Source organism: Haemorhous mexicanus, chromosome 1 (assembly GCF_027477595.1).
Source record: "Haemorhous mexicanus isolate bHaeMex1 chromosome 1, bHaeMex1.pri, whole genome shotgun sequence".
NCBI classification, from domain to species: Eukaryota; Metazoa; Chordata; class Aves; order Passeriformes; family Fringillidae; genus Haemorhous; species Haemorhous mexicanus.
Window position 1 is genome coordinate 6362638 of NC_082341.1, and position 27883 is coordinate 6390520.

Consider the following 27883-nt stretch of genomic DNA (forward strand, 5'->3'; position numbering starts at 1 on the left):
GAATTTTTTTTTGCCTTTCCATACCCCCTCATAACACATATACAGCATATGTGTAGCTGAGGTAAATTTCAATCAATGCAACTCTGCCAACAGTGTCACTTCATCACGGGACCAGCACATGTCCTCACTCAGGCCCAGTTGTTACCAGCCACCCCAGTCCTGGTACTGGTGGAGAGCCACAGGGAGCCAAGATCCAAGGGGATGAGTGTGAGTTGGTGGAATGGCAGGCAGATCCAGTGTCAGGCTGGGATGCAGCAGGGACCCACCATTCCCTGGCACAGAGCACAGTCCTGCTCCTCCCCATTGCTCAGGGAAGGGCAGATTCCCACGGCAGACCTGCGAAGCAGAGCAGCCCCGAGGGCACACACACCTCATGCTCCAGTGTGCTGGGGACCTGTCAGCCTCACTCATGTCCCTTCAGAGGGCTGGGACTGGGGTTAGATCAGCAGCCTTCCCCCTGGATTAGCACAGAGCTTTGCAGCTCTGCCGGCACCATGCCTGCGCCTGTCAGGATCTATCAGACAGCCAAGGCTTAACAGTTAATAGAGTAACAGAGTGAAGAGAATAAAATTACCCCTTTCTGAAATAGCCAGAAACACCCTAGCTAATGCTGAACACAGATTATGATTTTACAGAAGGGAGGCTGCTGCACTGTTGGGGGCTGCATGCCAAGGGAAGCACCCAGGCTGCAGTGGACAGTCCATAGCTGAGTGGTTCCCATCCCACCTGCCAGCCATGGAATGGGATTCGGGGGCACTGAAACTACTGGGATGGACCAGGAACACTGAAGGGGCAGAAAGATGGGAAGAGGGTTGTGAAATAAATGACAGTGCAGTGGCTGTTTTCCCTTGCTGCTGATCCCTCATAATGTCATTTTCGTGAAGGGCTGGGAACAAAGAGAAGGGTGCTCAGGTTGTGTGCCTTCAGGCTTGGGGGTTTTTTAATATATATTTTTAATGTGTGCTGATCTAAAGTTAAACTAACTCAGGATGAATGGTGGCTTTCACCTTTTTATCAAGACCAGCATGTCATGCTCAGACAGACCTCACAAGTCATCCAGCTCCTGCTATGATCCTCACGTGTGTCCTCACATGGCTCCCCCTGGCTCTGAGTCTGTGCTCCCCACCCATGTGTGCATCCACGTGGCCCCTCCAGGCACTAGGAGTCAGCTGGGGCCATCACATGGTGGCCCTGGTTGGGGCAGATGGAATATGTGTCAGACCACAACCACAACGGCAGGCGTGTTCCTAGATCTGCGTGTCACCACCAGTTCTGGCCCATCCTCCCATGTCCTCCACATAAACCACTGCAGAATAAGAAAGCAAACTCACACCTTGATATAAATCAAGCTTAGAAAGATTACGAGCCTCTTCTCTCATAAACTCATGTTAGTTATATAAAAAAACTGCTTAGAGCCAACAGCTGGTGTTTAACAATTTATTCCAGGGGTCGGTGAGTGGGGAGGAGGGTGATGCCCAGTCTCAGCAGGCCATGGCTGGCAGGGTGGAAGCCCAGCTAGAAGTAGTTGACGACTCTGCGGATGGACTGGACACTGGCGCTGCGCGCCTGCCACTCGTTGAAGCTGCTGAACTCGCCGCGCTCCACCACGTACATGCGGCCTCGGTAGTTGGGCTCCTCGTACAGCACCCACCTGGGCACAAAGGGGGGGGTCACCTGGGCCCCAGCACCTTCCTCCTGCAAAGTGGCCGCTCTGAAGGGCTGCATTTAGGCACTGCTGTACTGCAAAGCACAGGGCCTGATTCCCAGTCCCACCCCGCACATGGAAATGCTCCTGGTGGAGTTCACTGTGGGCCCTTCCCTCCACTCCCCACAGCGTGGCCTGGCAAACACCCAAAGCCAAACTGGACCTTGCCTTTGGAAGATGTTTTGGGTTGCACCAGCAATAAAGCCTGGGCCCAAGGGCTCCCTGCTTTGCATTACTGTAGGAATGGATCTCTCTGAGCTTCACCATGTGCAACAGAAACAATTTAATAGCATTTGATAGAGCTAAAGAAGGACATGAGTCCCCTCAGCCCCTGCATAAACCCCTTTTTTAGGGACTGTAAGGAGAAACATGCAATGCTTGATGGATGTTTTGCCTCTTTGAACTGATTCATTAGCTACGATGGGAACCATATTTAGTAATTTCTCTCTTTGTTAAATATTCTAAATGGCCTCTTTATACTTTCCAACAAAGAGCAGGGCTTGGCTTGGTTATCTTTACTTTATCTCTATATCCAGAGTTAATGACAACTCTGCCATGTAATGCAGTCAAATGGATACAACATTCAATAACCTTGGTTATTTGGCATGCCTGACTGCACCTGGCTTGGCTACATCATCCTCCATCGCCCTGGCTTGTGACATGTCTTTCTCCATTTGAAGGTCAAGTCAGGAGCAATTCTGATGGTCAACAAGGACAATTTTGCTGCTTTTCTCTCCCTTCACTTCACATGATCTTACTGTGGCCACAAGTGTCACCCCTGTCCTTTATGTGAGTCTCTCATGCTTCTTAACCAAATTCTGTCATTGCTCTGACAGTTTTACAGTCAGGTTACCACCCTGTCATTGCTGAGCTGCTCATCTCTGACTCTTTCCTCTCACCCCCATATTTTTTAAGATTTTATGAGGATGTCTGCTGCTTTTCCCATCTATATGCTCAGCAATGACAGCAAAGCAGAAATGCAATCCTCCAAATCATTTGGTTTCTGTGGCCTGTCTTTCCAGGAATTCAACTGGGACATTGGGGTTGGGACCTACTGTATGTGGGATTTCCAGGGAGAAGCTTCAAGAACTGGAGGGGTCAAAGACTGCTGGGCCTTAAGGGTCAGACAACAGCTGGTGAACTCAGATCAGTCTAACCCAAAGCAAAAAGCTGGAGGCTTAGGAAAAATTGTTTATAAAAGCAGCCACCCACGGGCATTATTTAAAAAACAAAACAAGAAAAGTTTGGGGTTCTTATCCAAGGCACCTTACAGGTTCCTTGACATATTTGTTTTGTGTTTCTGAGAGGATATGAGGTGGAACAGTGGTGGTCCCTTCTTCCAGACGTGCAGGGCCAGCATGTGGATACCAGCATGGAATACTGTGCCTTGGTTTTGTGAAAGAGCATCCTGCAGTATCAGAGCCCTGTGTGTGGCATTGCTGACACGTGGTTCCTGCAAACAAACAACCTCATTCTCTGGCACTTGTTGCAGCCAGTTTATATCCAAGCTGGAATTACAAAGTCATTCTCAGCCTTTTCCTTTGGTGCTCCCTTTGCAGCACGTGGGGAAGGCTGCCCACTGCTCACCTGTGAGTGTAGTGTACCCCCACCACATATCCCAGTGTGCAGTGACAGAAATCATCCTCAGCTTAATTAACAACAATTTATAAAATATTCCTCCTCTTTCTTTTCAGCTCTTCTGCTCTAGGACATCTTTCAACAACAGGTGGACCCTGGGGAATAGAGCAGGGGGAAGAGCAGCCCCTCACTGTCTTGTCTTTCCCAGTATTTCTTTCCTGACACGTGGTTGATGTGTCTGCACCATTACATGGAGGAAATGGGACAGACTTTGGTGTAGATAGAAGTAGACTGAGTGACCTGTGTGTGGTGATAAGAACCCCCACTGACTTTTCCCTCTGCTTAGGGGAAGGCTGAAAAAACCCAAAAACCAAAGGAACAGAAGGAATAGCAGAAAGATGGGAGTGAAGTGTGCTGGCAGTGCAAGGTGATGAGTGAAGGACTGTATGGCTTACTTAGCTGTTCCTTTATTGCCTGAAATTTACGTTCTCTGAGACCATCAGTGAGAGAGGAAATCAAGTCAGTCAGGAGCCCAGAAAAGAAAAAAAAAGAGATGATCTTGTCCTCAAGCCCAGCATGGGAGAGCTGATCCAGGAACATAGCACACAGCCCTCAAACATCTCAGTGCTGTGTTTCATTAGCACATAATCCCAGCGGACACGGGAATAAAATGCTCATGGAACCAACTCAAACTCTGTAAGCCAACACTGGCTGCTCAAACTGAAAAATGAGGAGGGGAATGCTGCAGCATCAGCCTGAACCAAGCAGGAGGCTTTCAGTGGAGCTCAAAGTCACTTATTCTCCATGTAGGACTTGAGCAGGTATCACCTTTGCTGAGAAATACGTGATGTTCATTGGGCAGCAGCATTTGGGTATGTGTTCTGCTTTGTATTTCACAACCTTTCTGCAGAACACTCATGAATGCTTCAGCAGAATAAATGGTTGTTCTGATTCCTTCAAGTTATTCCACTGTAGAGTAGAAAAGCTCTTTTTGGGGTATTCTCTCCTAGGCCACAAAACAAATTCAGCTTTTTAAAATTGCAATTTCTAGGCCGTCCTCTATGGAGTGGCTGAGGCACAAAGGAGGACAAGAACCCCACATCTTCATCTAAAATCAGATGATACCATATGTGATACTGGAGCTGGCTCTGCCCGTGGGACGGGCGAAGCCACTCACCACAAACCTGCAGCAGCTTCCGAGGAGGCGGTGACACCTCAGAACTGCTCCAAAAATAGCAATTCATTGCCAGTGTGCCTGAAACAGCTTTGCCAGCACCCTTTCTGGCTGTGGGGGGTAGCAACTGCCCGCCCCAGAAAGGCAGCAGGGAAGGTGCTGGACCCCCTCAGGCTCACCATGCACCACGCCGAAGGTTGGTGTTTGTCTCCATTGCCATGTTTCCAGATGATCCATCATCGCTTCCCGCGGGCACAGCCACCTCCACAAAGCGCAGGCAGCAACTTTTTATCAGCACATGACACCATCCATGGATTTTGAAATGGAAACAAATATTTCTGTATCCAACAGATGCCGTGTTGTGGGAATTGAGGGTGAAAATCACAGAGGGAGACTGGCTCAAACTCCTTTTGTCTCCACCGACCCCATCTCCTCTGCTCCCCAGACATCCAAGGAGGAGTCCTGGGACAGCTTTGCCAGGCTGTGCCCAGCACCATCTACACCTGCAGCACCTCTGGAGGCACCTGGGTTTAGAAGATCCATCCAAAGGAGAAAAGTGGTGCTATAGGGTCCCTTTCTCTCCCTGCTCTCACCTCTCTGCAGTGGTATCTCATCCTTCCCTCCATCCTCCTGCAGCCCAGGACAGCAGGTCCCTCTGCATTGATAAAGGCCTTTAATTGCCTTTACAGACCTTTCCAAGCATGTCCAACACTGATCTGCCCAGGATCTGAATGTAATGCTACAAATCTCAGCGAGTTTCCTCACCATGCTCCTCTCTCTGCTTTAGTTTTTCCCAATTTTTTTCTCACTATTCATAGACCTTGAGAAGTCCTATAATGTTAACACAAACAATCCAGCCTCTCATGTGAAGGAGAGCAAACTTTGTGCCCTTCATATATTTTGTAGGTGAAGGGGAAAATCAATCTGAAAAATTCAAGTGCTTGAAAGTTTCTGGGCAGCCTCCCAATTTCTCAAGCTCCAGGCTCTGCTACAGGGACCCAGCAGTAAATTGGCCCTAAAGCTCTTGCCAGAGCACTCAGAGGCTCCCTCTTGGCTTTGTGGTGTTGGTACTCAAATGCTCAGCACTAACAGGGTCCCTGGTGGTCTCCAGCCATTTCTTCCCATCAGGAGTGGGTAGCTCTGCTCCTTAATGAACTGCCATTGCCTAATCATAAGCCTGGATTTTTGGGAGAGGCCTTGGTTGGATCAGAAAGGCTCCTCCAGGACACTTGCTCTGTCAGGATATCTTGATGGCAACAACCTTTCTCTATTCTTAGAAAAAAAATGGACACAAAGGGTCCAGCATCTCACACCAGGTGTCTGTGAGCTGCACAGCATCCAGTCCAGGACAGGTGAAGAACAAGGTATCTGTGCTCCCTCCTCTGCAGGGGCTTCCCTCTGCCCCAGGGCCTCCCTCCAGCCACCCTCTGCCTGGCTCTGGGAAGGTGTTATGGCATTCCCCAGCTCCCAGCAGGCTTGCAGTGAAAACACAATTGTCAGGAAAGAGGAGAGGGGAGACAGACAGAGAACAGCCTGTCTGACAAGAAGACAAAAAAAAAAACACAAAAAGGACCAACACCATTGAGAAAATACAAACTGCCACCAAACAGCCTTCAGGAACATCTGCAGGGGCAGGAGGGTGGGGCTGAGCCTCAGTCTGGGCATCACCACCACTGCCAGCCCTGTCTTTCAGAGGCAGGATTTAATGAAAAGTGGAGCTGCTGCTGCCTCAGTTTTGCCTTCATAGGAAAAGGTGTGGTGAGGGAACTTGCAAAGCAAAAGCCCTGACTTGCATCACCTGGAGCCATCCATCCAACCTCACTGAGAGCTTCAGCAGGGATTGAAAGAGGTGTGGAAGGTGGGAAGGAAGGAAGGAAGAAGGAAGGGAGGAAGGAAGGGAGGGAGGGAGGAAGGAAGGAAGTGGAGGAAGGAAGGAAGTAGCGGAAGGAAGGCAGTGGCGGAAGGAAGGAAGGAAGGAAGGAAGGGAGGAAGGAAGGAAGGAAGGAAGGAAGGAAGGAAGGAAGGAAGGAAGGAAGGAAGGAAGGAAGGAAGGAAGGAAGGGAGGGAGGGAGGGAGGGAGATGGCTTTAGGCTTCTCATTTCATACACCTTAAAAAGGTGTCTCAGAGTTCTTGTAACTCGTGCTTAGCTGCCACCCTCCAGAAGTCACACCCCCTTGAAACATCTTGCAGTGGGCAGGCACCAACATTCACCTTTAACCAAAGGCTCAATAAACATTTTTGGGCTTTCTCCAAGTGTCCCCAGCACTGAGAGGGTTTTCCATGAGGGAGGGGTCTCTGCAGCCCCCTGTCCCCTGCAGTGCTCAGGGCAGGGAGCGTGGCAGTGGCTGATGCCAGGACAGGTGGAATTACTTACGCGCCGTCGCCGTACACTTTGAGGGCATTGATGCAGGTCTTGTCCCAGCCTTGTCCCTGCAGGAAGGAGCAATCTTCTGTCAGCTCCAGGCTGGGACCCCTAAAATGGCTCCCCTCGAATATTTCGATCCTGTAATGCTCGCCGTGCTGGGGACAAAGGGATTGGAGTCAACAGCAACACCAAAACAGAGCAACAAATTATTTCTCTGGCTTTTATCAGACAAAGAGGGAGACAGAAGGGTGCTTTGGAAGGGAAATGTGAAGAGCAATCCAAGACCACTGGTGCCAGCATGAACAGAGCTCACACAAACTCGTGCTGCCTCCCAGCACACCAACCATAAAAGCAGCCAAAAATCCCTCCAACCTGTGCCTGGCTGCGCCTTCCTGCGCTGCTGTGCACATGCTAACACATCATGGGGTGCCAGTGCTCAGGGACACACAGCCCCTTGTCCGTCTGCAGATGCCCCACACCAGCCCACAAACCCTCCATCCCAAATGCAGCATCAGCTGCAGCCCTGATGCTCTGCACACCCAAACAGGATAAAAGAAACATACCATGAGCATACAAAGATGTTGGATTTTTCCCCTAAACTAATTTGTATTGCCTCCAGTTTCATGCATAGCTGTTGTTCCTCGTGAGAGATGTTGTGCCTTTCTTTTACGAAAATAAAAACAGGGGGGAGAAAAGGAAACTTTCCCAGCATCATCGCTGCTGTGTGAGCCCTTGATGGTCACGTGTCACAGATTACTCTGGGGAGATCTCTGTGGCAGCGCTATGTGGGACAGAGCAAGCTCAAAGGATATTTTTAAGCCAAATTCAAAGAATACCTAAACGCATTTTTCAAATAAACAACGTCAGCACACCAGAAGCTGGGCTGCCACGCCAAACCCCGCAGCAGGCAGCCGCCGGCAGCAGCCAGGCGGACACGGGGCCTGAGCAAACATTCCTCTGGGAATCTGTGCTGCACAAACGCCTCCAAACCCTCGCTGGCATCTCACAGGAACGTCTTGGGCCAGGAAAGGAGGAGCACATCCTTGTGCTGGCCAAGGTCCAGGGCCTGGGCCAGAGCATCCCTCCATGTATGGGTCACGGAGGTGCTTTAGGAATGATGTTACAGAGCTGAAACAGATCTGCTGCTGTGCCAAAAGCAGTTTCAGGGCCAGTGAGAAATCCCACCAGCTCCAGTTGGGCTCATCATTGCCCCAGGGGCCCTCAGTGGTAGGAGAATCAATGGAAAGACCAACCCATACTAATTTCTCTTTGCTACTTTTAATCTTCCCATTTAAACCTTCCTCTGGACAGTGCTTTTAAAAGCCTGAGAAGGGGAAGGGAAAATAATGGGTTTAGTTTGGGATTACCAGAGTCAGAGGGTGGTTTGCAACAGCAGAGAATTCAACTAAAATTGGCTAGGAGCAGCCCTATGGCCTGGTTGGAAAGCCCTTGGGCTGCCCTCTCCCCCTTTGAGTGCATGGGGAGATGGAGCAGCTGCAGCTCAAACTTGCCTTGGGCAACGAATCTCCTTCTGAATTCCCCCATGAGTATCTCACAGCCGCTTACATTAAAAGGAAAAGCACGTGGTACCAGCAGGACCTTGCCATCTCATCTGGAAAACCACAGGAATATCTCATCCTCTTAAAGGCACTGTGTTTCACTGTGAGAGGAAGAAGATGCATCTTCCTCCTGTCTGGGGACACAGGAAACTGTCTCGGCTTTGTGGCCTGCACAGACCTCTCTGAACAGGGACAAACCCACCCAGGAAACTCCTTCCCGCTCAATGGGACACCCTATTCCTAAAGAACACACATTTTTATGGCTCTTATTTGTGGGGCTCCTGTGACCAGGATAAACTAAACCCAAAGGTGCTCCAGCTGGGAGAGCCAACAGCAGCAACATCCCACTCACCATCCCGATGGGCCGGCAGGAGCCCAGGTGGTCGCTGCGCCCGTTCCAGCGGTAGAAGTCGGGGTACTCGCCGTGCTCCAGGATGTACTGCTGCCCTCGGAAGTCGGGGTGGTCAAAGCAGACCCAAGCTCCGCTCTGGACGCAGATGGAGTTGACCCGGTTGAGGAATCCTTGGTCCTGGAAGCTGTTGCAGCTGCCACAGACGTCCAGCTTCCTGCCTGTGAAGCATTTGCCTTCGTAGAAAGTGATCTGGGGGGAGGAGGAGAAAGGGTCTGCGTTGAGGAGCAGGGACATAGCCAGACTCCCATTCCAAGCAGATGGGAATCTCTTGCAGATGCATCATCTCAGGCTGGTTTGGGTTCTTTTAGCTGCTTTCCAGCAAAAGGAGCACGGCATCACTGGCATTTTTTCCTAAGCAGCGTATTTGTTTTTCTGGGAACGGAGCGCGTCCTGCATTTATGACACTTCTCGCTGCCTCGTGCTCACTCACACATATTTCCAGCAGGAATGTTTAAACAGGAAATTCAGCTCCCAAAATGCAGCTCCTTCTGCCACACCCTCCCCATCCCTGCTACCAGATTTGCTCCCGGGATCACCCCTCACACCACGTCTGCGGGCTCTATCACCCTCACCAAGTCCTTCCACCCGGAGGATGCTCGGGCTCTCCGGCCCCAGGCTGAAAGGGAAGGGTCGGGTCGTTACTTACTTTTCCTGAGTATTGGGACATTTTCTGCTGGCTGTTATCCAAGACCAAGAGCGGGAGCCAGAGCAGAGCTGCGATGGACAGACCATTGGACACCGCGCTATATAGGGGCGGCCGGGGGGGGGCCGGCCCGGGGCTGGTGCTGCCAGGGCTTTTTAACAAAGCCGCGGGAACCGGGGCTTTGCCTTTCCTGCTTCGTAGGCAGAACCGCCGGTAACGGGGCCTGCTGAGTCCGGGCTTTTGATTTTGGGCAGATGATCTGACAAAAGATTTGCTTGGCAGGGCTTTGGTCGATTAGCAGTGCACATTTACTGCTCCTTTTTGGAGGACTTCTTTTTTTTTTTTTTTTTTCATTTTTTAACTTTTTTTTTTACTTCTTTTTAATCTTTATTTCTATTTCTTGTTTACTTCCCCCCTCTGTTTTTTCCCCTATTTTTTCTTCTTTTTTTCCCCCGTCCTTTTTCCTCAGCAGCATCTCTAAGCATGACACATAATTTCTCTATGTCACAGAAATGGTTTGCTTTTTCCCAGCTTCTTCCCACCTACTGCAGTGTGGCAGCCAAGAGAGGGTGTCCTTGAAGACTCCCCACCAACAAACATTGCACTCCATCTGTCAAACCAATGGTTTCTCAGTCAACCTTTGAACCTCTCTAAATGGCACCTCCAAAATCCAAGGACCTGATCCCCTCCAAAGCACAGAGGCTGGGCTCCCAAACCCACTGATGTTGCTCACGAGCATCGTTCTCAGGAATGTTTTGATCTTCCAGCACTGAAGCCCTGACTCACAGCTGTAAGTCAGGATTAGAGGAACTTTTGGACCATAAAGTTACCATATTAAAGTAACTTACATTGCAGCTATATGGGAGCATAAAGTCCTCATCTGTGTTATAAGAATATCCAGAGATTTTAACTGTCATATTCCCAGGACAAACAGCAAAGGAAGCTCCCAGCCCATAAACCCCATCAGTCTATCCTAATGAGCCAGGCTAGGAAGAGGTAAAGGCAGATGTGTGGGGGTAGCCCATGGACCAGCATGCAGACGTACCAAGGGGATATATTAAAAGGAGATTTGTGCTTTTTTGGTTTTTAATAGCTCTGGAAGAGACTTCACACTCAGCTCCTGCTCATTGAATCCTCCTCCTCACACACTGGCCCCCCATCACCTCTCCTTGCTGCCCCGTCTCTCCCTGGACCATCAGGCACATGCTCCAAATCCAAACCCTAAAACCTCCTTTCTTGGCAGGCTGCTCCCATCCTCAGGCCTGGTTCAGCAGCCCCACTCTGCTGCCTTGGCTCACTGCTTCATCTCGAGATTAAAGACTGCTTCAGGAGAAAGGATGTCATTATTAGGGCTCAAACATGTGCCACCCTTTCAATTAAGATGTAAAAGTTAATAAGCCCTTGTGCAGACACACGTAGGCTGAGCTGGAGGATGTCACTGACTGGGATGCACTGGAGAAGGAAGGAGAGAGGTGGCACATTCCTGGGAGAGGAAACACATCCTCCAGCTGATGCAGGCAAACCTGCCCTGGCATCACAGGAACACAGCTCACACGTGTGTGTTGTGCTGTGAGGCAGGAAACAATGAAAAAACCCTCATCTGATTAAAAAAACCAACCCTACCCAAAACCTCTTTGAAACACCAGTGCTAATTTTAAGGTGTTAGATTAATCACCAGATGGTGCAGGGAAAAGTAACAGCACACAGAAAGTCCCACTTGGAAGAGCTGCAGCCAAGACAGGGGGCATTAGTGTTGTTCCCAAAAACCCAAAAACCAGCCATTCCCTGTGGCAGCCAGTGGCCTGGGAGGGAAGGAGAAGTGTCCCTCTTCTGAGTCATGGCTGGGAGCACGAGGACAATGGGGTGGTACCACTGCTGGCGTTGGGACCCAGCTCTCCAGCCATTGGGGTTGTAGCTCAGGCACTCTTTGAATGCAGAGTGCCATGAGCTGCTGGGTGCCTGGAGAGGAAAACCTGTGGCATCCATGGCAAACTACCCCAAAGCACCCAGGAAAGCAAACACTGCCTCAGGAGATTTGTGTAGAGCCACAAAAGCCTGGTGTCCTCTGGCTCTGTCTCATGAGGGGATTTTCCTGTTTCTCTGAAGTTGTGACATTTAATTCAACGTGCAAGAGCTTGATGAATCTGAGACTTGTGCCCAGCTGTCAGATTTCTTAGAAACTGTCCAACAGGTTCAAAAGTTATTTCAGGAGAGATGGAAAGAGGTTGTGGCAATTTTATCCTCATTTCTTTGACAAACCATGTTAAATATATGAAATAAGAAAGGACCCATCTCTAGAAAAAAGCAAAATGATGGGGGAAAAAAGAATATGGAAGAATGGCAAATGATAATTCCTGGACAAAGCCCCTTAACTCCTTGCCAAAGATGGAAAGGCTGCCAATGGAAGAGAGAAAAGAGCAACTTGAGGAGCCTGTGGCCACAACAGCATTTCAGGCAAGTGATGCTGTGGCTGACCTTGCCTCCTGCTCGTGCCCAGGTCCATCTGACCATGAGCCCCACAGCAAAAGGGTTGTGGGCAGCTTTCCTCCACTGTGGCTGCTAAAGGATGAAGCACTGGAAATGAACTTGTAAGTTTGAGTATTTGGCTTCGACAGCCAGAACCCAAAAATCTGAGATTCTTTTGTGGGTTTGGTTTAAAGGAAGGAATTGGGTTTGATGTCCACAAGGGCAGCTCCAGGCTGTGCCATGTCTGCTGGCCTTTGCTGCCACAAGGCTGAGCAGTGAAGTGGTGAGAGACAATTTGCTCTCCAAATTGTCCAGGCCAGAGCCAGGGGAGCTGAGCAGGGTGTGACTCCTGGAGGTGAGTCTTTGGGAGTGACCTCACGTATGCGAATGGAACATTCCCTGTCAGAGGCTTAGCAGGATGAGCATTCTGTGGGTACCTCCTACAGCTGGCACAGCCCCACACAAATAACCAGTAATGGAGCAGCAGCCAAGGAGTTGCTCCACATCCTCTGAAAGGGCCACACTTCAGCTTCTGGACGAGCCTGTAATATTTGCAAAGCCCAGAAAATCCCTAGCTCAGGGCTTTCAAAACACCATCTTGCTTTGAAAGGCTCATAGATTTTTCACATACCTCAGTATGAGATACTTTGAGCTCATTAAATATGAAACAACCACGAGTCTTACTCCTTCCCATGGAAAAATTTTTGGCTTGCTGCTGGGAATGATGAGCACCTGAGTGAGAAACCATCTCTTGACTCAAGGGAGAGTTTCTGTGTGAAATTCACATTGCTTGTCAAAGACCTGGCCCACCTCAGACCAGCTGCCAGAAGTACCCATTTCTGCTGGTGATTAACCCACCCCCTGTACCTGAGTGCACCACGTGCTGCCTCCCAGAGCTGCCAGGGGGCCTGGGTACACTGACTGCAGAACACTTCTGCAAAACATTCAACCCACACCCTCACTGACAGAATACATCACCTGTTGCTGGAAATGGGAATCACCTGCCAGGCAATGGGTTTGGGTTCAATGTGTTGCCTTCAGCATGGATGCACTATGAAATAAAAATCTCTGGAATATCTCTGCCAAGGGTGGCCATCTCCCACCCTGACCCACCACCCATCCCATGTCAGCAACACCTCGTGTCGCCCATGTGGGGTAAGGACTCCAAAAAGCCTCCTCAGACTCAGCAAATCCTGTCACAAAATGATGGATCTGGCCAGGTTCCTACTAGGAAAAACAGCTCCTCACCTTGGAGAGGAGACCTGCTGGTTAGGTCTAGCCAATTACAGTTTTCAGTAATATTCTGTCCAGGGATCATCACACACATCAGCATCTGACTGAGCTGGGACCTGGACTTCACTTTGGAAAGCATCAGAAAGCCTGAGGGGTGAAATCCTTTCAGTTTTCACTGCATTTCAAAAAAAGTAAAGTTCCAGTAGGGAAACAGGATATCCAAGGAAAAGTTGGATGTTAAGGACAAACATCACCCACATCAGTTTAGCCACATTTCTGCATACTCACAGTAGCTGAAGGGATCTGTGCAAAGGTTTTCACTCCCCCTCCTCAGTTGTCAAAGGGGAGCAATATTGACCTTATTAGATGAAGTTGTGAAGATTACCCAGTATTAGCAAAATGCTCTGAAGATGAGCAGTCCTGATTACATAAGGGCTAATTAGAAGCTGTTGATTTCTCCTTCTGGAGAGGCTCAGCAGTGTTAATTAGCAGGGTAAGCCGAGCAAGCCTGGGCACATCACATCATCACCACCTGCACCACGCTCGCACAGCACCTGGGACATCTGCACCTCGTCCAGATTCAACAGCACAGCTACTGCAGACACACAGGAACAGTGAAAACACTTTTCCAGCTTTTTTCTTCTCCAGCATGGACTCACCAGCCCTCTACAGAAGCTGGGAAGAAGAATTACCAAGAAGGCCCTACAGACCCAGACGTGACTCCCCAAACTCCCTGTCATGGAGTTAAGCAGGCGGGGACAAACTCGGTTAGGCATGGAAACAACAGGAAAAAGAAGGCTCCATTTAGCACCTGCAGTCCATCCTCCCCCTGCCGAGCTCACCTGCCCCACTGCCTTGCCCATCCTCAGCATTTCCAGGCATGGCAGCCTGGGAGATGGGCATGGCAGCCCTGGCTCCCAGGATTATTCACACAGCAAAGCGAGGAGCTGGACAGGGGCACAAGCAAGGCAAGAGTCACTTCCAAACCAGGGCATTATAAATCCACCCAAGTCAGCAATAACATGAGAGTAGTCAATCTTCACATAACCACAGAATGGCTGGGGTCAGCAGGGACCCCTGGAGGACACCTGGCCCAAGCCCTGTTCAAGCAGGGTCACCCAGAGCTGGTTGCTTGGGACCGTGTCCAAGTGGCTTTTGAGTATGTCCAAGGTGGGAATCTGGTGGATTGTGCTCAACCTCACAGTGAAAAAATTTTGCTCTTTTCCTCCACAGGAAAAGGAACTTTGCACTTTCACCTTTGCAAATGATTATCCCTTAATAAAGTTATTAAGTCTACATAATTGTTTTCCTAGCTTGGATCAGAGAACTTTAACAAGGCTGTATAAATTCATCCACTCCAGGAAAGCAGTAGTTTGCTACAAAGCAGTATTTTGTTTCTGTACATAACAGGACTTCCCCAATTGCCCATCCCCACCTTCAGGGCTCTCAGGGTGAAGGACCCAACCTGTGCCAGCTCAGTACAAGGAAGAACAAGGCTCTGTTAGACTCCAGCTGCTGAAGGTGCCACCCTGAGAAGCCAAGTGAAATCTGTGTACAGCCAAGGATGAGGAGGAATTCACTGATCACACCTGACTACACATTTCAGCAGAACTGCAAGACTATTGCACATGGCTGGTCTTTAGATCTTATTAGCAGAGAAAGGCTCGGAGGAGTGGAATAATTTCCATTTTTTACTGGATGAAGCAGAAAGAGGAAGAAGGGAATAACATATGTGGATGAGTTCAATTCTTCAGTTATTATGGAAAATGCAAGAGCTCTACACATCTCTCAGTGCTGAGTGCATGAATTGTTTGGGCTGGAAGGGACCCAAAAGCCCATCCAGTTCCAAGTCCCCTGCCACAAGGCAGGTTCACCTTCTGCTAGACCAGGTTGCTCAGAGCCCCATCCAACCTGGCTTTGTGGAACATCCATAAACTCTGGGCAGCCTGTTCCAGTGGATCACTGCCCTGAAGAATTTCTTCCTATTAATTATTCAAAACCTACTCTCGTGGTTTGAAGCCATTGCCCCTTGTCCTATCAATACATGGCCTTGTGAAATGTCCCTTTCAAGTCTCAGAAACTGCCACCACAAATCATCCTGAGAATCTGTACTTGTCTTTAAGTCCTTCTGGAAAGCCTCACCACTGGAAGGCAGGACCTCAGTTATCCCAGACTGTTAAATTGCACATACCCTCATACATCTCCTTTAAAACTCTTAGTAGCTGGCATGACTCAAAAAGCAATGCAGCAACTGTTATGGGGATTAGACTGATGCCAGCACACCTGCAGCCAGTTTGACCAAAAAATGGAGCAGATGTGGTCACTGAGTTTGTGTTATGGCAGAATTCCCACCCTATGACAAAGAACAGGACGTTGTGTCTCTGTCACTGATGCAATGCCACAGCCTGGGGTCATGCAACAGCTCATCAGTCCTTGGGATGGGGCATTGAAGGATCACACTGACTGACACACCCTGTGCTGTGCTCCTCAGGCCATGCTCTGCATCCTCAGCCATTGCACTGCCAGCCAAGCAGCCCTCACTCCAGTGCTGTAGGGTCTTGGGCAGGAAACAGCCCCGGCTCAGGCTGGGTCCAAAATCAAAGCATGGACTTGTTTCCCTGAACAAGCTCTCTGCTGAACTCCAGGAATCCAGCATGCAGAACAATCATCCAGCTACTCAACCTGTGCTTGGCACAAGGTGTGTGAATTCATGGAAAATGGGTTTTCAGAAACATTGGGAAATATCCTAAGCAGAGAAAAAGGGTTGTTTTTTTTTTAACCAATTACTCTCATGATGACCAAAGAAAATACCAAGCTTACCAACGTACACTGTTGAGAGGTTAAGACCATTTTTTATATCATATGAGGGAACAACTGCACGAAGAAAATAAAGGAATAAAATGGTTCATTTGTATCTTTTAGCACAGACTGGAAGGTAAAAGCTAATTCTGGTTGCAAATACACTCCAACTTTCCCTTCCTATCTACTCCTGTCAGAAATTTAGGCTTTCAAATGAACACAAAAATGCAAGCCAAACACTTCATTTAATTAACTGTTCCCCAAATCAGCCTTGTTTGTTTTTACTGTTTTGGGTTTTGTTCTGCTTTTCAATACAAAGTAGGTCAACTGAAATTTTTTTAAATATATAGTTGTAAGGAGTTTTTTTCCAAACTTGGGAGACTACAGCTTGCTACGCCTCCAGTCCAAAAGCCAAGGAAAAGCTTGGAGCTGCTCAGGAAAGCTGAGCAGGAACCCTGACTGTGCACGGCCAGGCAGGAGGAGGCCGCTCACCTCTACCAGGAGCACGGGAATGCACAACAAACAGCCCACACCGATTTGTTCAGGACGTGCAATTTATTTTAAATGACATTTTTGTTCTCTTAACAAGTCTATGCTTGTGACCTGGATAAATCCACTCCATCCTGACAGCACTCCCAGTCACAAGCCTGCGTGAACAGTCCGTAGCGCAGGAACTCGGGGCGGCTCTGCGCACCCTTCACTCAAAGGTTACAGAGGAAAAACACAGAGCAGGTTCTGACTGAAACCCAGGATTTCCCTTCCAAATAAAGCTGGCACTTGTCTCTCCTTCCCGGGACCGGGCACAAAGCAAAGCAGAGCTGCTTGGCCAGCCTGGAGTTCCAGTAGCAAAAACGTTTGGGATCACTCGCAAACAACTTCCCGAGCAATAGTCAAACAATCCATTGGCTCCAAGGATCTCACGCCTTCTCTTAAGGTCAGCAGGTGAACATTTTTCACAAAAAAAAAAAAAAAGTTGATATGGAGTAATCAACGAAAAATTATAAACAGAACATTTAAGGTTTGCAGCTATTTTATTTACAAGTATACATTTAACACAAAGAAACACTGATATCCAAGCCTAGTTAATAGTAGTGTAACAATATGCATCATTTTGATGATTATTCTAACCAACAAACTACACTGAAAAATTAATGCCAGTAAAATTCTTGGTCATAATATTAAGAAATACAATATATAAATTGAAAATATGATTGCTTAAAATTTGAAAATGGAAGTGAAGCCATTTGCACAGGAGTCAGAGTTTAACATAATCTGAAGGGAAAGGCTCCAAACCAACTGTTTATCTTTCAGGTTAACAGAAGAAAAAAAAAAAACTGAAAAAAAAAGGAAAAAACAAAAAAAAAAAGAAGCATAGTTTATCCTTAAAGATAATGGGCAGTTTTGCTTCTTCAGGTAGAATGTATTCCCAGTGTTTTCAGGTTCTGCAGTGGAATTACATTACTGAGCATGAAGACTTCCCTTGTGAAGCTGCCCCATCGATTTTTTCTGCCTCCAAAATTATCCTCTTAAAAACATCAACGGCAGTCTGCAAAGAGAGAGCACAAGTTTAGGAGGGAAGGTGAGGCTGCCCATTTACTGAAAGAATAACAAAAAACATTAGCAGTTTTACCAACTACATCAGCAGATAAATCCAATGCTTATTCCAGAAGTGAGGAGGGCAAACACAGTAATTTTAGTTTTAAAGGGAAGTGCAAACCCCCATCCACAGCAATTCCTCAGCAGGGAGGGCAGGCACAAACTGAGCCAGATTCACAAGAGAGCTCATAACTGTAATCACCTAGCTTTGCATTGGTGAGCCTGTCCTGAGTGACTGACAGCACAGAAGGTTTGGATGCTGTGCTGCTTTGGAGAATAAACCAATCAGTTTGCTCTCAGTAATCTTTAAGATAATGAGTAATTTCAGAAGGCAGCAGATTTTTCAGCTCTCAACACTGACTTTGCGCAGCTCAGTATGAGGGGTGACTTTACTACTCCTGATTTTCTCACTGTCCCTGTCAGTAAGATCTGTATTAGACACAGTGCAAGGACACCAGCAGAAAGCACAAGCTGAACTGTCACTAATATGGAGCAATATCCTTTGATAAAGCCCTCCTGAGAGAAAAGGGGTTACATTTTAAATAGCCTGAACTGCATGACTAGAGCTTCAGCATGTGAATCTTCAGCTTGGAAATGGTCTCCTGACCATCTCATACTGACATTTGTTCCATTGACTCTGGCCATCCACTTCAGGAATTCCCAGCACAGGAAAGTATATTCAGTATATAAAAGCACTCATGCTAGAAAGAGGATAAAAAGGGGGTTTTGTTGGTTTTAATCAGCAAGCTGAAGAGCACCCTATAATTTATGGCTACATATTCTGATTTAACAGATGTTTTTCCACCTCCACAAGATATAATTCTTAACTGGATCATTTCCAAATTAATCTCATTGACTGAAGCCCCACAGCAATCTTAACAAGATTAGACTTAATGTTAAAATTTCCTACATTTATACTGTTTGTGCACAGTACGATCTCTGGAACTATTTAAAGCACTTCACCAGCTGGAAAATAGGGTATTCCTCCATATAATGGAGTTTCCTGGAATCCCAACAGAACCTGGCAGAGGAGGCTCGTTTAGTTCAGTAATGATACAACACATTTCCTGGGCAAATTAAGACTTTAGGAGAACCATGGCCAGGACTGCAATTGCTATCAAATTGCTTCTACTAATGAAGAGCTTCCCTTAATCAAAACATGGTGATACACTGATTTACAAATATACTGCACCACTGTTTCCTTAGAGTTGAAATTTTCAATGGTTTCATTTAATACACAAAGTCTTTTTGCCCACGTTCCACAGCATCCATTAAAAAACCTCCACAACTTACTCTGTCAATCAAAAAGCTGCATACTCCCTGTCAAAGATGTGCTGTTTGAAGCACTAAGATGTAGGAGTTCACAGGGTTTGTTAATTCATTTCACAGAAAATACATATTCACTGGCAAGGTTTAATTACTGTCCTACAGCGAACGCCTTGGAATTTGTCATTCAGCTCAAACGTGCTGAAGAGTTTTAGACTGAGCCTTTAAACAACACAGGGAGATGTTTTGTGACAAGGAATAAAAGATGCAGCCAGACTTTATATGCATCTGCCTCCATATGGTCCAATTACGGAATGTGGGTCACACCTAGCCTACAGGAAGCCATCTGGCTTTTCCCTCTACCTTTCTCCCCAAGCAAACCAAAGAGATGCCAGCCTGGGCAACACCTGCTGCCCACAGAGCCCAGCAGTGAGCAGGGGACACCAGAGGCTCAGCTGCTGCTGCAGATGTGCTCTCAGTGTGAGCAGGACAGGCAGCTCAGGAGGCAGATTCCCTGCACAGGCAGGGAGTTGGGAATGTGCTGCCAGGAGGCAGCAGGAAGGTGCAACCACCCAAATCCAGCCCACAGTGCCAGAGTCACCCTTTGGCAACTGTTTTATTATTCCAAAGAGGAAACCCTCAGCTGCTCACACTACTGGTTTATCCTAGAACAGAACTGGGCACAGGAATTTGAATAATAGCCAGGTAAAAGAGGGTTGTTTCCCCCCATCCTTTGCCAGTTCAAACATGTCAGATCCCTGGATTCCAAACTAGTCTGAAGCATTTACTAAGCAGAGCATCTTGTGAGCTCCAAGATGAAGCTGCCCTTGAAAAAAGCAGCAGAACCAAGCAACTGCTTTTTAAGAGAACTCCATTTTGGTAAGAAGCAAGTTTTTTTGCTACTTCCTTGCTCCTTTTGCAATTTATCTGATGCATTTTGCATAACTGGATGAACACAATTTAGTTGCTTGTTACTTCCTAAATTCTTCCAGGAGAAGTTGGCTTCCAGCTTCACCTGGGTTTAAGACCACTTTGGATTCTGGCTGTATTTCCAAGAGTGATGTTATTGCACTGGGATTAAGATGAAGCACTCTACCACAGCCCAGGTGACACTGCATAGAGAATTCCACAAGAAAGGACTTGAAGTTCCTGAAGTTAGCCAAAGCAGTGCAACATGTCTGGTAATAATTAAGCAGCTTGAGAAGACATGACAGTAACAGCCCAGCAGTCATCTCAGAGAGGTCTTTTCCATCAAGTGTCAGGACTGCCTTCCCAAAGCCCAGGGATTTCCCTTAATGACTGATGTGCTGGTGATATGCAGGCTCCTCCCAAAGTCCTACCAGGTCACTCAGCTCTGCAGGAGCTGGCAGATACTCAAGTCTATCTGACCTTGAGAACTCCTGCCAGCCACTATCATTTATCATCACTGCAGCTTTAATCTTTGCCTCTCTCACTTTCCATCCACTCCAAGTCATGCCACTTCTGGGACACGTAATCTTTTGATAACTCTTGGCAGAATAGGCATAGTTTGTTTAAGTTAATCTATAGAAGTATTTTAATTGCCCAGTACAACTGGGTTATGCTCCTTGGACTCTCACAGATGCTCCAAAAAGGATTTTTTGGGGGGCTGGTGGGGGGCAAAGCAGGAAGATAGAAAAGAGGGGGAAAAGCCTTTGCTATCAGGGACTCCCTCTCCTCACCACTGTGAAGAACATCATGTACACAACCCATCTCAGACCAAACACCAGACATCATCAAATTCCTGCTCCAGCTCCTCCAAATACAGATGGGCTTGGTTTCAGAGAGAATTAACAGATATACCCTCGGTCAAGAAGCTTTGAATTCTCTGTTCAAATTCCAAATCCTTCATCCAATCCAGTTTAGCTCATGCCTTAGGCATAAATCAGCTTTCTGTTAAGCAAACAGAAGCTGAAGCACTTTTGGAAGGAGTTTGGAATGAATCTGGATAGTCAAGTTACATTTGCAGTACCAAGCCAGTACAGGTGATTACTTGGATGAACCTCAATGCAGAAAGTGCCAACAGACTTCTCTTTCCAGTAATGTTGACTTACGTAAGGTGAACACTCAGTACCAGGAAAATGACAACACAGCTCGTTACCAAGTTCAGAACAAACCCTTTTCCCCCCAGACTAGACACAGCTTCAGAGGAAGAGAAGATGCCCTGTCCTGACAGAAGTCTATGTATCAGCTCTTTTGATCTTGTCAGACTGGGATTTGGAGGAGAGAGCCCAAATGAGTTCAGAAGCGCTCCTGGTCCAGCTCACGGAGAGGGGTGTCACAATGCCTGGTGTCTCCTCTTCCCCCAGCACACCACAGTCCAGATTCCACACTTGGCTCTCAAAACTCAATCTTCCACCTCTTCAGAGCTGGAGATGTGTGAGAAGACTGAGGCAGCTGTGCCAGTGTTGGGCTCCTTCCCACTTTATTCCACACATCCCAAGCCTCCAAAGGAAACATGCCAGAGCACGGCAGGATGGTCACATGCTGCAGGCACCCATCTCAGAAGTGACATCTGATCTGCCATACTCCTGAAGATGGACAATTTTACCAAGTGTATTATATAGCAGGCATGAAGCAGGAATTGTGTTCAGGCACCTGCTTTTAACAACCTGCTGCTAAATGCAGAGGGATGGAATTTACAGCGACCTGTGATCACTGTTCTGAAGGGTCCTGCAGAAAGGAAGACCTTTGGCAGCCAGAATGCACAGGACTTCTGAATTCTTCTGGTGGGATTTGTACAGACTGTCCAGGATTTTGAGTATCTGACATACAATTGCCATTTTGATTTCCCTGAAGGGTACCATGTTTGATATATAAACTCCAGCTGGCAGCTTAACTTCATACAGGAGCACAAATACACGGCAGTACAGGGGACTTTGTCAGCGCAGCAAGGACATACCAAGCATCCTACAAAGCTTGTAGCTGCTTTACATACATAAACATGACTTTTTTCTTCTTGGTTCAAGAGCAATAAAAACTGCAGAACAGTTATCAGTAAGATATTCTTCTGCTGGATATGCCAAATGAAAAAGAACAGAGGCAACAGCTTTGCCTAATCCATAAGTTATTTAAAATAAAGGGGTGGAAAAAAAGATCAGACATTTTTAACAGGTTTATTCTTTACACTGTCAGTTTAATTTCCTTTGGTAGGCATTTGAAGCTTTCCAGCATACAGAGAAGATATTGAGAATTTTCAAATTTATCTTGTTGACTGAAGCTTCCATCATGCCAGTTTTGACAAGGTTAATCCAAGCCTTAGCCAGAAACAGAAATACTGATAAACTAACTCCAAGTGTTCCACATCAGGTGGCAAAATATAATCCAAGTTCTTCTTGCAGGGGAAAAAAAAAATCCAACTTTACTCAAGTAACTTGCAGAATTGTTAACCATAAACATGAGACAAAATGATTATTGCACCATTAGAGAGACTGAGCCTGTCCAGCACCTTAAACATGTGGTTCATCCTCTTACACCAACTCACTGCTCTGGCAGCAGTGATTCCTGTTTAAGGTAACAGACCCTGTTCCACCCACCATGTGGATGTGAGTTTTCATTTGTCACTAAGTGTTCTGGTATGTTCAGTGAAGCTGAACTTTCGGTTCTTCACTTCCTCCTCCCATTGACAGTTGCACAGAAAAACTTGTGTACGTAAACCTGAGTGCAGACAGCCATTCTGCTTCCATCTACACAAAAAATCTGCACAGTGCATGCAAATATTTTAGCTTCCTTTATTTAGAGGAACTCTGAGTCATCCATTACACTGCTATTTGAATAAAGTGACTCTTAAATCCATTACCTGATTTTCTTTAGCAGAAGATTCCAAGAAAGCTGCGTTCCAGGATTCTGCCAAAGCTTTCCCTTCTTCATAGCTGATCACCCTGATCAGAGAAAGAAAAATATGTTTCCTATAACTTGCAGAAGAATTGGAATCTGATATGTCAAGAAATACCTCAAGAGTACCAAAGCACTTAAGTGCATTGTAATAGGAATTCTTGTGAAGTCTGATCCAAAGCATTTGCTTTTGGCTGCTGTCAAATGCACTTCTGCGCCAGGTAAAACTGCTCCGTGACCCAGAAGAGCAGTTGTCTCAAAGTATTGCTTTGTTTTTATAATCTGTAATATCATCTGGTATTGCTGCTGTGACAAATACACTTCTGTTACTTTGAAAAAAAACCCAGAGAGTTAAATGACTGTCCCTGGAACCTCACAGCAAAAATCAACATTACAACAGAAGTTCATGGTTTGTAGTTCACATTCTGGACACAACTCCTTTGCCAGTAACTTATTTTAACCTACATTTGATTTTAGCTCTGGAAAGCCAAGAACAAACCCAGCGTGTGCAGCCACAGGAATGCAGGCTGCTGCCTTGCATTTCTCACATTCTGGAGTTCACATACCGTTCCATATGCAGGTCTTTTTTATTTCCAACCAGCATAATGGGTATTCTGTGAAAGAAAGTTCAGAACTTCAGAACAGTTACAGTATACTGACCAAAGCACTAGCAACATGCCTGCAATGAAATGAGATGAAAGTGTCACTACTTACTGGACTTTTCCCACCATATCCAATAACTTGCCATGGATAACTTTTATCACTTCAAAACTGCAAAATAAAGGGATGAAGTCACACATGCACTCTGATGTTTATCCTCAATACCCAATACACAAGCAATTAAATGCATATGTAGGTTGTGTTTAAAACTTACTCTATGTATGCACAACTACACAGATGCTGAAAGTCTTACCCGTTTGTGTAACAGCAAACTGGTCCCAGCAGCAGCAGAGACCAGCCTGAGCCTACCCTTACAGCCTCCCCAGTTATGGTATTTGCAGAAATAAATAACATTACCCAGGACTGATGCATCTAACACACAATCACCCCAAGTCCCTCCCACCTCTCATCTGGTTTGTATCTGCAGTGGGAAATTTAACTGCTGCAGTCCAACAATCCTGGATGAGTATGTCAAATTAAAGCAAATTGGAAGAAAAAGTAATTAGTCAGGCAAGGTCCATCATTATCATTGTTTTTAACAAACATTTAGTTCATACATAATTACTGAGCTTTATTTATGTAAAAGCCAAAAGGAGCCAAAATTCTAATTTTCTATGGAAAGTGAATAAACTGATCTGCAAGATGGCACTGAAACAGTGATTATTCAAACACTCTTTGTCTGTTCCCCTGCCACGTAGGTGAAGTTTGGATGACAGGAAGTAAGAAGCAGTACTGTAGAAAATCAAGTCAAAAACCTCACTAATGAAATCCACTGCATTTGATATTCAGTACTTTTGAGAACAAGCTATAAACAGGGTAGAAGAGCAGATGTTGCACTCCTCTGGTTACACTATGGAAAAAATGCTGGTACATGAAGTGCACAACTTGGATTTAAGAGAGGCAGAAGCTCAGAGATGAGACACACAACTAGACAACACAGAAGGGACCAAAACTTTTCCAGTTTCCAAGGTTGCTAGCTACAGGCAGTGTCTTGATTGCACTGCATTTCAATTAGAATTGAAACTCTTAAAAATAGAGCAGCACTCAAACACACTTCCAGCTCAGAGCAATCAAAGACCTGGTGCCTAAAGACACCATTCAGAGCAGCAAAACCTCTCCCTTCTAGAACAATAAACTCTACCACATTTAAGATGGATTTTTTGTCAAGCAGGTCAATTTGTCTGACTCCAGCAATAATATTTGAGGCTGTGTGGAACACAATGCTTCCCCATGCTCAGCTAATAGTTTCAGTGTATCCTATAAAGGAAATGAGTTCTTTGTAAACAGAAGTATGAGTTAGTCTGGCACGAGTTGCTGCTGGTAACTCAAGTAGGATATTACACATTACACTGGGGAAAATGTGGAATCAATGAAAAACGTGAAATCAATGGAAGGACTTTAGGGACATAAGGAGCTTATGCTGAAAGAGTATTAGTCAAATTCTAGCCTTGAGAACTCATCTTGGATGATCATAACTATTAAGAAAATAAGAATTAAATGGAGCTTGGCTGTGACAGAGTTGACAGGCATCAGTACACACAGAACTATGTGACCCTGCAAACTGAAAGAATAAAAACGCTACCAAAAGCCCATCTGCTACAGACCACAAAACTGTTTCTCAGTCTGAAGCAAGGGGAAAAATCTTAGCACCCTACCCACAGGCTAACTGAATCCCTGGGACAGTACAACCACTCTTTCCTTTCCCCTATTAGGTGTGCTGCTTCCAGCTAAGCCAGAAAAACACCACAGCACAGCACCCTGGAGAGTCCTTGCCTGAGGCTCCCCTGTACAATGCTGCCAGGTGCTCTTCAACCTGGGCTCTCCATTGTCCCATTTTGGGTACCTATCTGCTTGTCTGAGTTTGTTCACAAGCTTTCTTTCTTAGTGAAAATACTACAAATAAAAAGCCGATCCTTGTTAACAGACCAAGATGGAAACCACAAGGAGAAGTGCTATTTAAACTCCAACACAATTCTGACACAGAAACAAGTTGCTAAGAACTGCCAGGAATGAAATTGGCTCAACCAATTAATGTTCTAGAAAGCTTTCCAAATTAATAATGTTGAAAGGAGCAAGGACAAAAAGGAGCAAGGACTGACCAATCCAAAAATAGCAACATCACATCAAGCTGTGAAACTGAGAGATTTGGAGACTGTAAGAGGTCCCTTCTAGTTTTGTCAAGCAAATGGGTTACAGCAAACAGCTCAATGTGTGAAATACAAAAAAAACCCATTACTAGCTGTCAGATAAATGTGTTACACAAAATCATGGAACCTAGCAAGATACAAAATTGGAATTTAATTAACCTGAACTAGAGCAAAAGCCTTCCAGTAACCTTGCTGCTGAGAGACTGGGAATATGAAAATGTAGGGCATTAGCTTTGATTCAAGTCCTATTTAAACTTCCCACTGGAGGTTAGCAGGGAAGCTGATAACTTTAAAAAGAGCATTTCTATTAAGTCTGCTGTCAAAGCTCCCACCCAGCTGGATCAATATTTGGATCAATATACACACTTTGACAGAAGTCAGGACAGATGAAGACTGTGATCCCATTGTCAGGGCAAGTCATGAGAGCTACCAGAGTACTGTGGAAGAGCTTTCCTAGCACCTAAACACTGTTTTGATACAGAACATCAAGAATTGAACAAGACAGGATCACAGACACTTTGAAATTTTACAGAAGAAACAACAACAACAATAAAAACTTGGAATAAACTGATCAAGATTAAATACTGATGAAAAGATTTTTGACCTACAGCCTTAACCTAGTCTGTCCTGTTTGTATTTTTACCATAACTTGGTTTAACTGATTGAATGCACCCACAGAAAATATGTTCATTTCTTCACCTGGTGTGCTCAAGACATCATGAGGCAACAACTGGAGTGGCTGAGAAAGAACACACCCTTTAGCTGCCAAACAGGGAAAAGCACAGGTTGCAGAATCCCCTGAGTGATGTACACTGGTTTCAGTCAAAGACAATTCTGTCCTCAGAGCACCCATTTATCAGTAAACTTTTCTGTATTGACTTTAGGAGTGAAGCATTTTCTACTTAGGCAGAGAATACTGACTCCTATTTCATACAAGTTATCCAGCACCAACACTGAACCTTTCACTGAAACACCCAGACCCAGAAAGAGTTTGGTAGTTTAGTATCTCTAGACACACATAAAAGCCTAACACGTGCTTGCCCTTCTCTACTTCAGAACTGAAGATGAAAAGCAAGAATGAAGAACTGTGAAATCTGTTAACATTAAAGACCCTGCAAGCAGCAGAAGTTTATAACCAGACTGTATCCTTCCTTTGAGAAGGAAAAGAGCCAACAGGCAAGTTGCTTTACCTCTATTTTTTACCTCTATGAAAGAGCTTGAAATGACCAGTTTTGTTTGATTCAGAGGAAAATATATGAAACACTTCAGCACTTGTAAAAAGCTCATCAACTGCCTTTAAAGTAGAGGGGAAGCATCAACTTCTACTGTACTTGATGAGACTGAAAGGCCTAAGGTCTTAATCACTTTCTTCAAAGAAAAATTTCAGAAAATTTCAGCTGACCTAATAATAATAATAAAGATGTTGTACAATATTAGAAAATCAACAGCTACTCAAGGATAAGCAGTATTTAAACAAAGCAAGATGTCCAGAGGAAGGGAGGAAATAACAGAGGATGACAAAGCCATGCAGAGGCTGATGTGTCTTGCATGACTCCCAGGTATGATGGACTCTGGACAGGGAACAGCAAGGACAAGAGGGACACTCTGGGACAACCTTCAGGGAGGATTATTTGCTGCAGCATGCCAAGAGAGGGTTTACAGTTCAAAAGCCAGCTATTGCTGTTTAGATGAGCATTTCTATGGTTAATCAGGACAATTCAACACAAGAAGTCAAAGGAATCTCAATACTGTAAAAAGCCACAAGGCTGAAGGAAGGATCGAGCAACTACTGGGGTACTTCACCTAAATGCACAGTGCCCTTCAGCTTCGTATTTATGTCTGCCTTTCTATCTGATGCAAGAGCAATGAACTCATTTCTGAAATGATCCTTTGTATTTCTTCTTACACCTCAAAATCATGTAGTTTAACACTGTCTCATTTCTCACATGGTACCTTGCACATTAGTCTGCAAAGTGTCTGTGACATTTGGGTCTGAGGGGACATTTCTGAAAAAACATTAATATTCACTCCTACTGTACTTCTAAAGGAGAAAGACTAATTGAAATAATCACACAAAATATAGCAGAGGCAGGAGCTAAACCCAGAAAATATTTAAAGAGAAGAACACAAACAGATTTTATTACCTTTTTATTGATGTGACTGAATAAACAAGAATGTAGCCATTGATGTCTATGGAGTACGTCTGAGGAAATATGGAGTATTCATCCTGTGGAAGGAATATTGCAGTTAAAATTCAGGGTGCCACACTTCCGACCTTGATGCCATTAGATCAACATCAGTTAAGTTGGTCATATCTCTAAGACATTTTCTATAGGTAGTACTTTCAGAATTTTTTCATCATAATGTCACAAGCAGCATCTTTACCTAACCTAGAGAAAGCTAAAAGTCTGTCTGTATACCCTACAA

General features: G+C 45.9%; 2 protein-coding genes across 2 annotated transcripts in view; both read right to left on the reverse strand.

Annotated features, from left to right (window-relative positions):
- Window positions 1–1423: 1423 nt before the first annotated feature.
- On the reverse strand, window positions 1424–9266 carry CRYGN (crystallin gamma N). Its single transcript, XM_059839224.1, has 3 exons — window positions 8735–9266; window positions 6833–6978; window positions 1424–1651 (listed from the first exon to the last, which is right to left on the reverse strand). Exons 1-3 carry the CDS (start codon window positions 9026–9028, stop codon window positions 1516–1518), a joined length of 576 nt encoding a protein of 191 aa, XP_059695207.1. The 5' UTR covers window positions 9029–9266; the 3' UTR covers window positions 1424–1515.
- A 7681-nt stretch (window positions 9267–16947) lies between these two features.
- RHEB (Ras homolog, mTORC1 binding) overlaps window positions 16948–27883 on the reverse strand; it is a 38254-nt gene continuing 27318 nt past the window's right edge. Inside the window, exons 4-8 of the mRNA XM_059839236.1 lie at window positions 27601–27683; window positions 23364–23420; window positions 23216–23263; window positions 22615–22696; window positions 16948–17481 (exon numbers count right to left, since the gene is read on the reverse strand). Of these exons, the coding sequence (XP_059695219.1) occupies window positions 17389–17481; window positions 22615–22696; window positions 23216–23263; window positions 23364–23420; window positions 27601–27683 (363 nt within the window). The 3' untranslated portion in view covers window positions 16948–17388. The remainder of the gene's footprint in view (window positions 17482–22614; window positions 22697–23215; window positions 23264–23363; window positions 23421–27600; window positions 27684–27883) is intronic.

What these genes read in the sequence shown, in the direction of transcription:
- CRYGN (XM_059839224.1), bottom strand. Translation starts at nt 9,028, where the DNA reads ATGTCCCTGCTCCTCAACGCAGACCCTTTCTCCTCCTCCCCCCAGATC. An exon ending in CCTGCCGGCCCATCGGGATG is followed by an intron (nt 6,979 to 8,734) that starts GTGAGTGGGATG and finishes CTTTGTCCCCAG; the next exon opens with CACGGCGAGCATTACAGGAT. An exon ending in AAAGTGTACGGCGACGGCGC is followed by an intron (nt 1,652 to 6,832) that starts GTAAGTAATTCC and finishes CTTTGTGCCCAG; the next exon opens with GTGGGTGCTGTACGAGGAGC.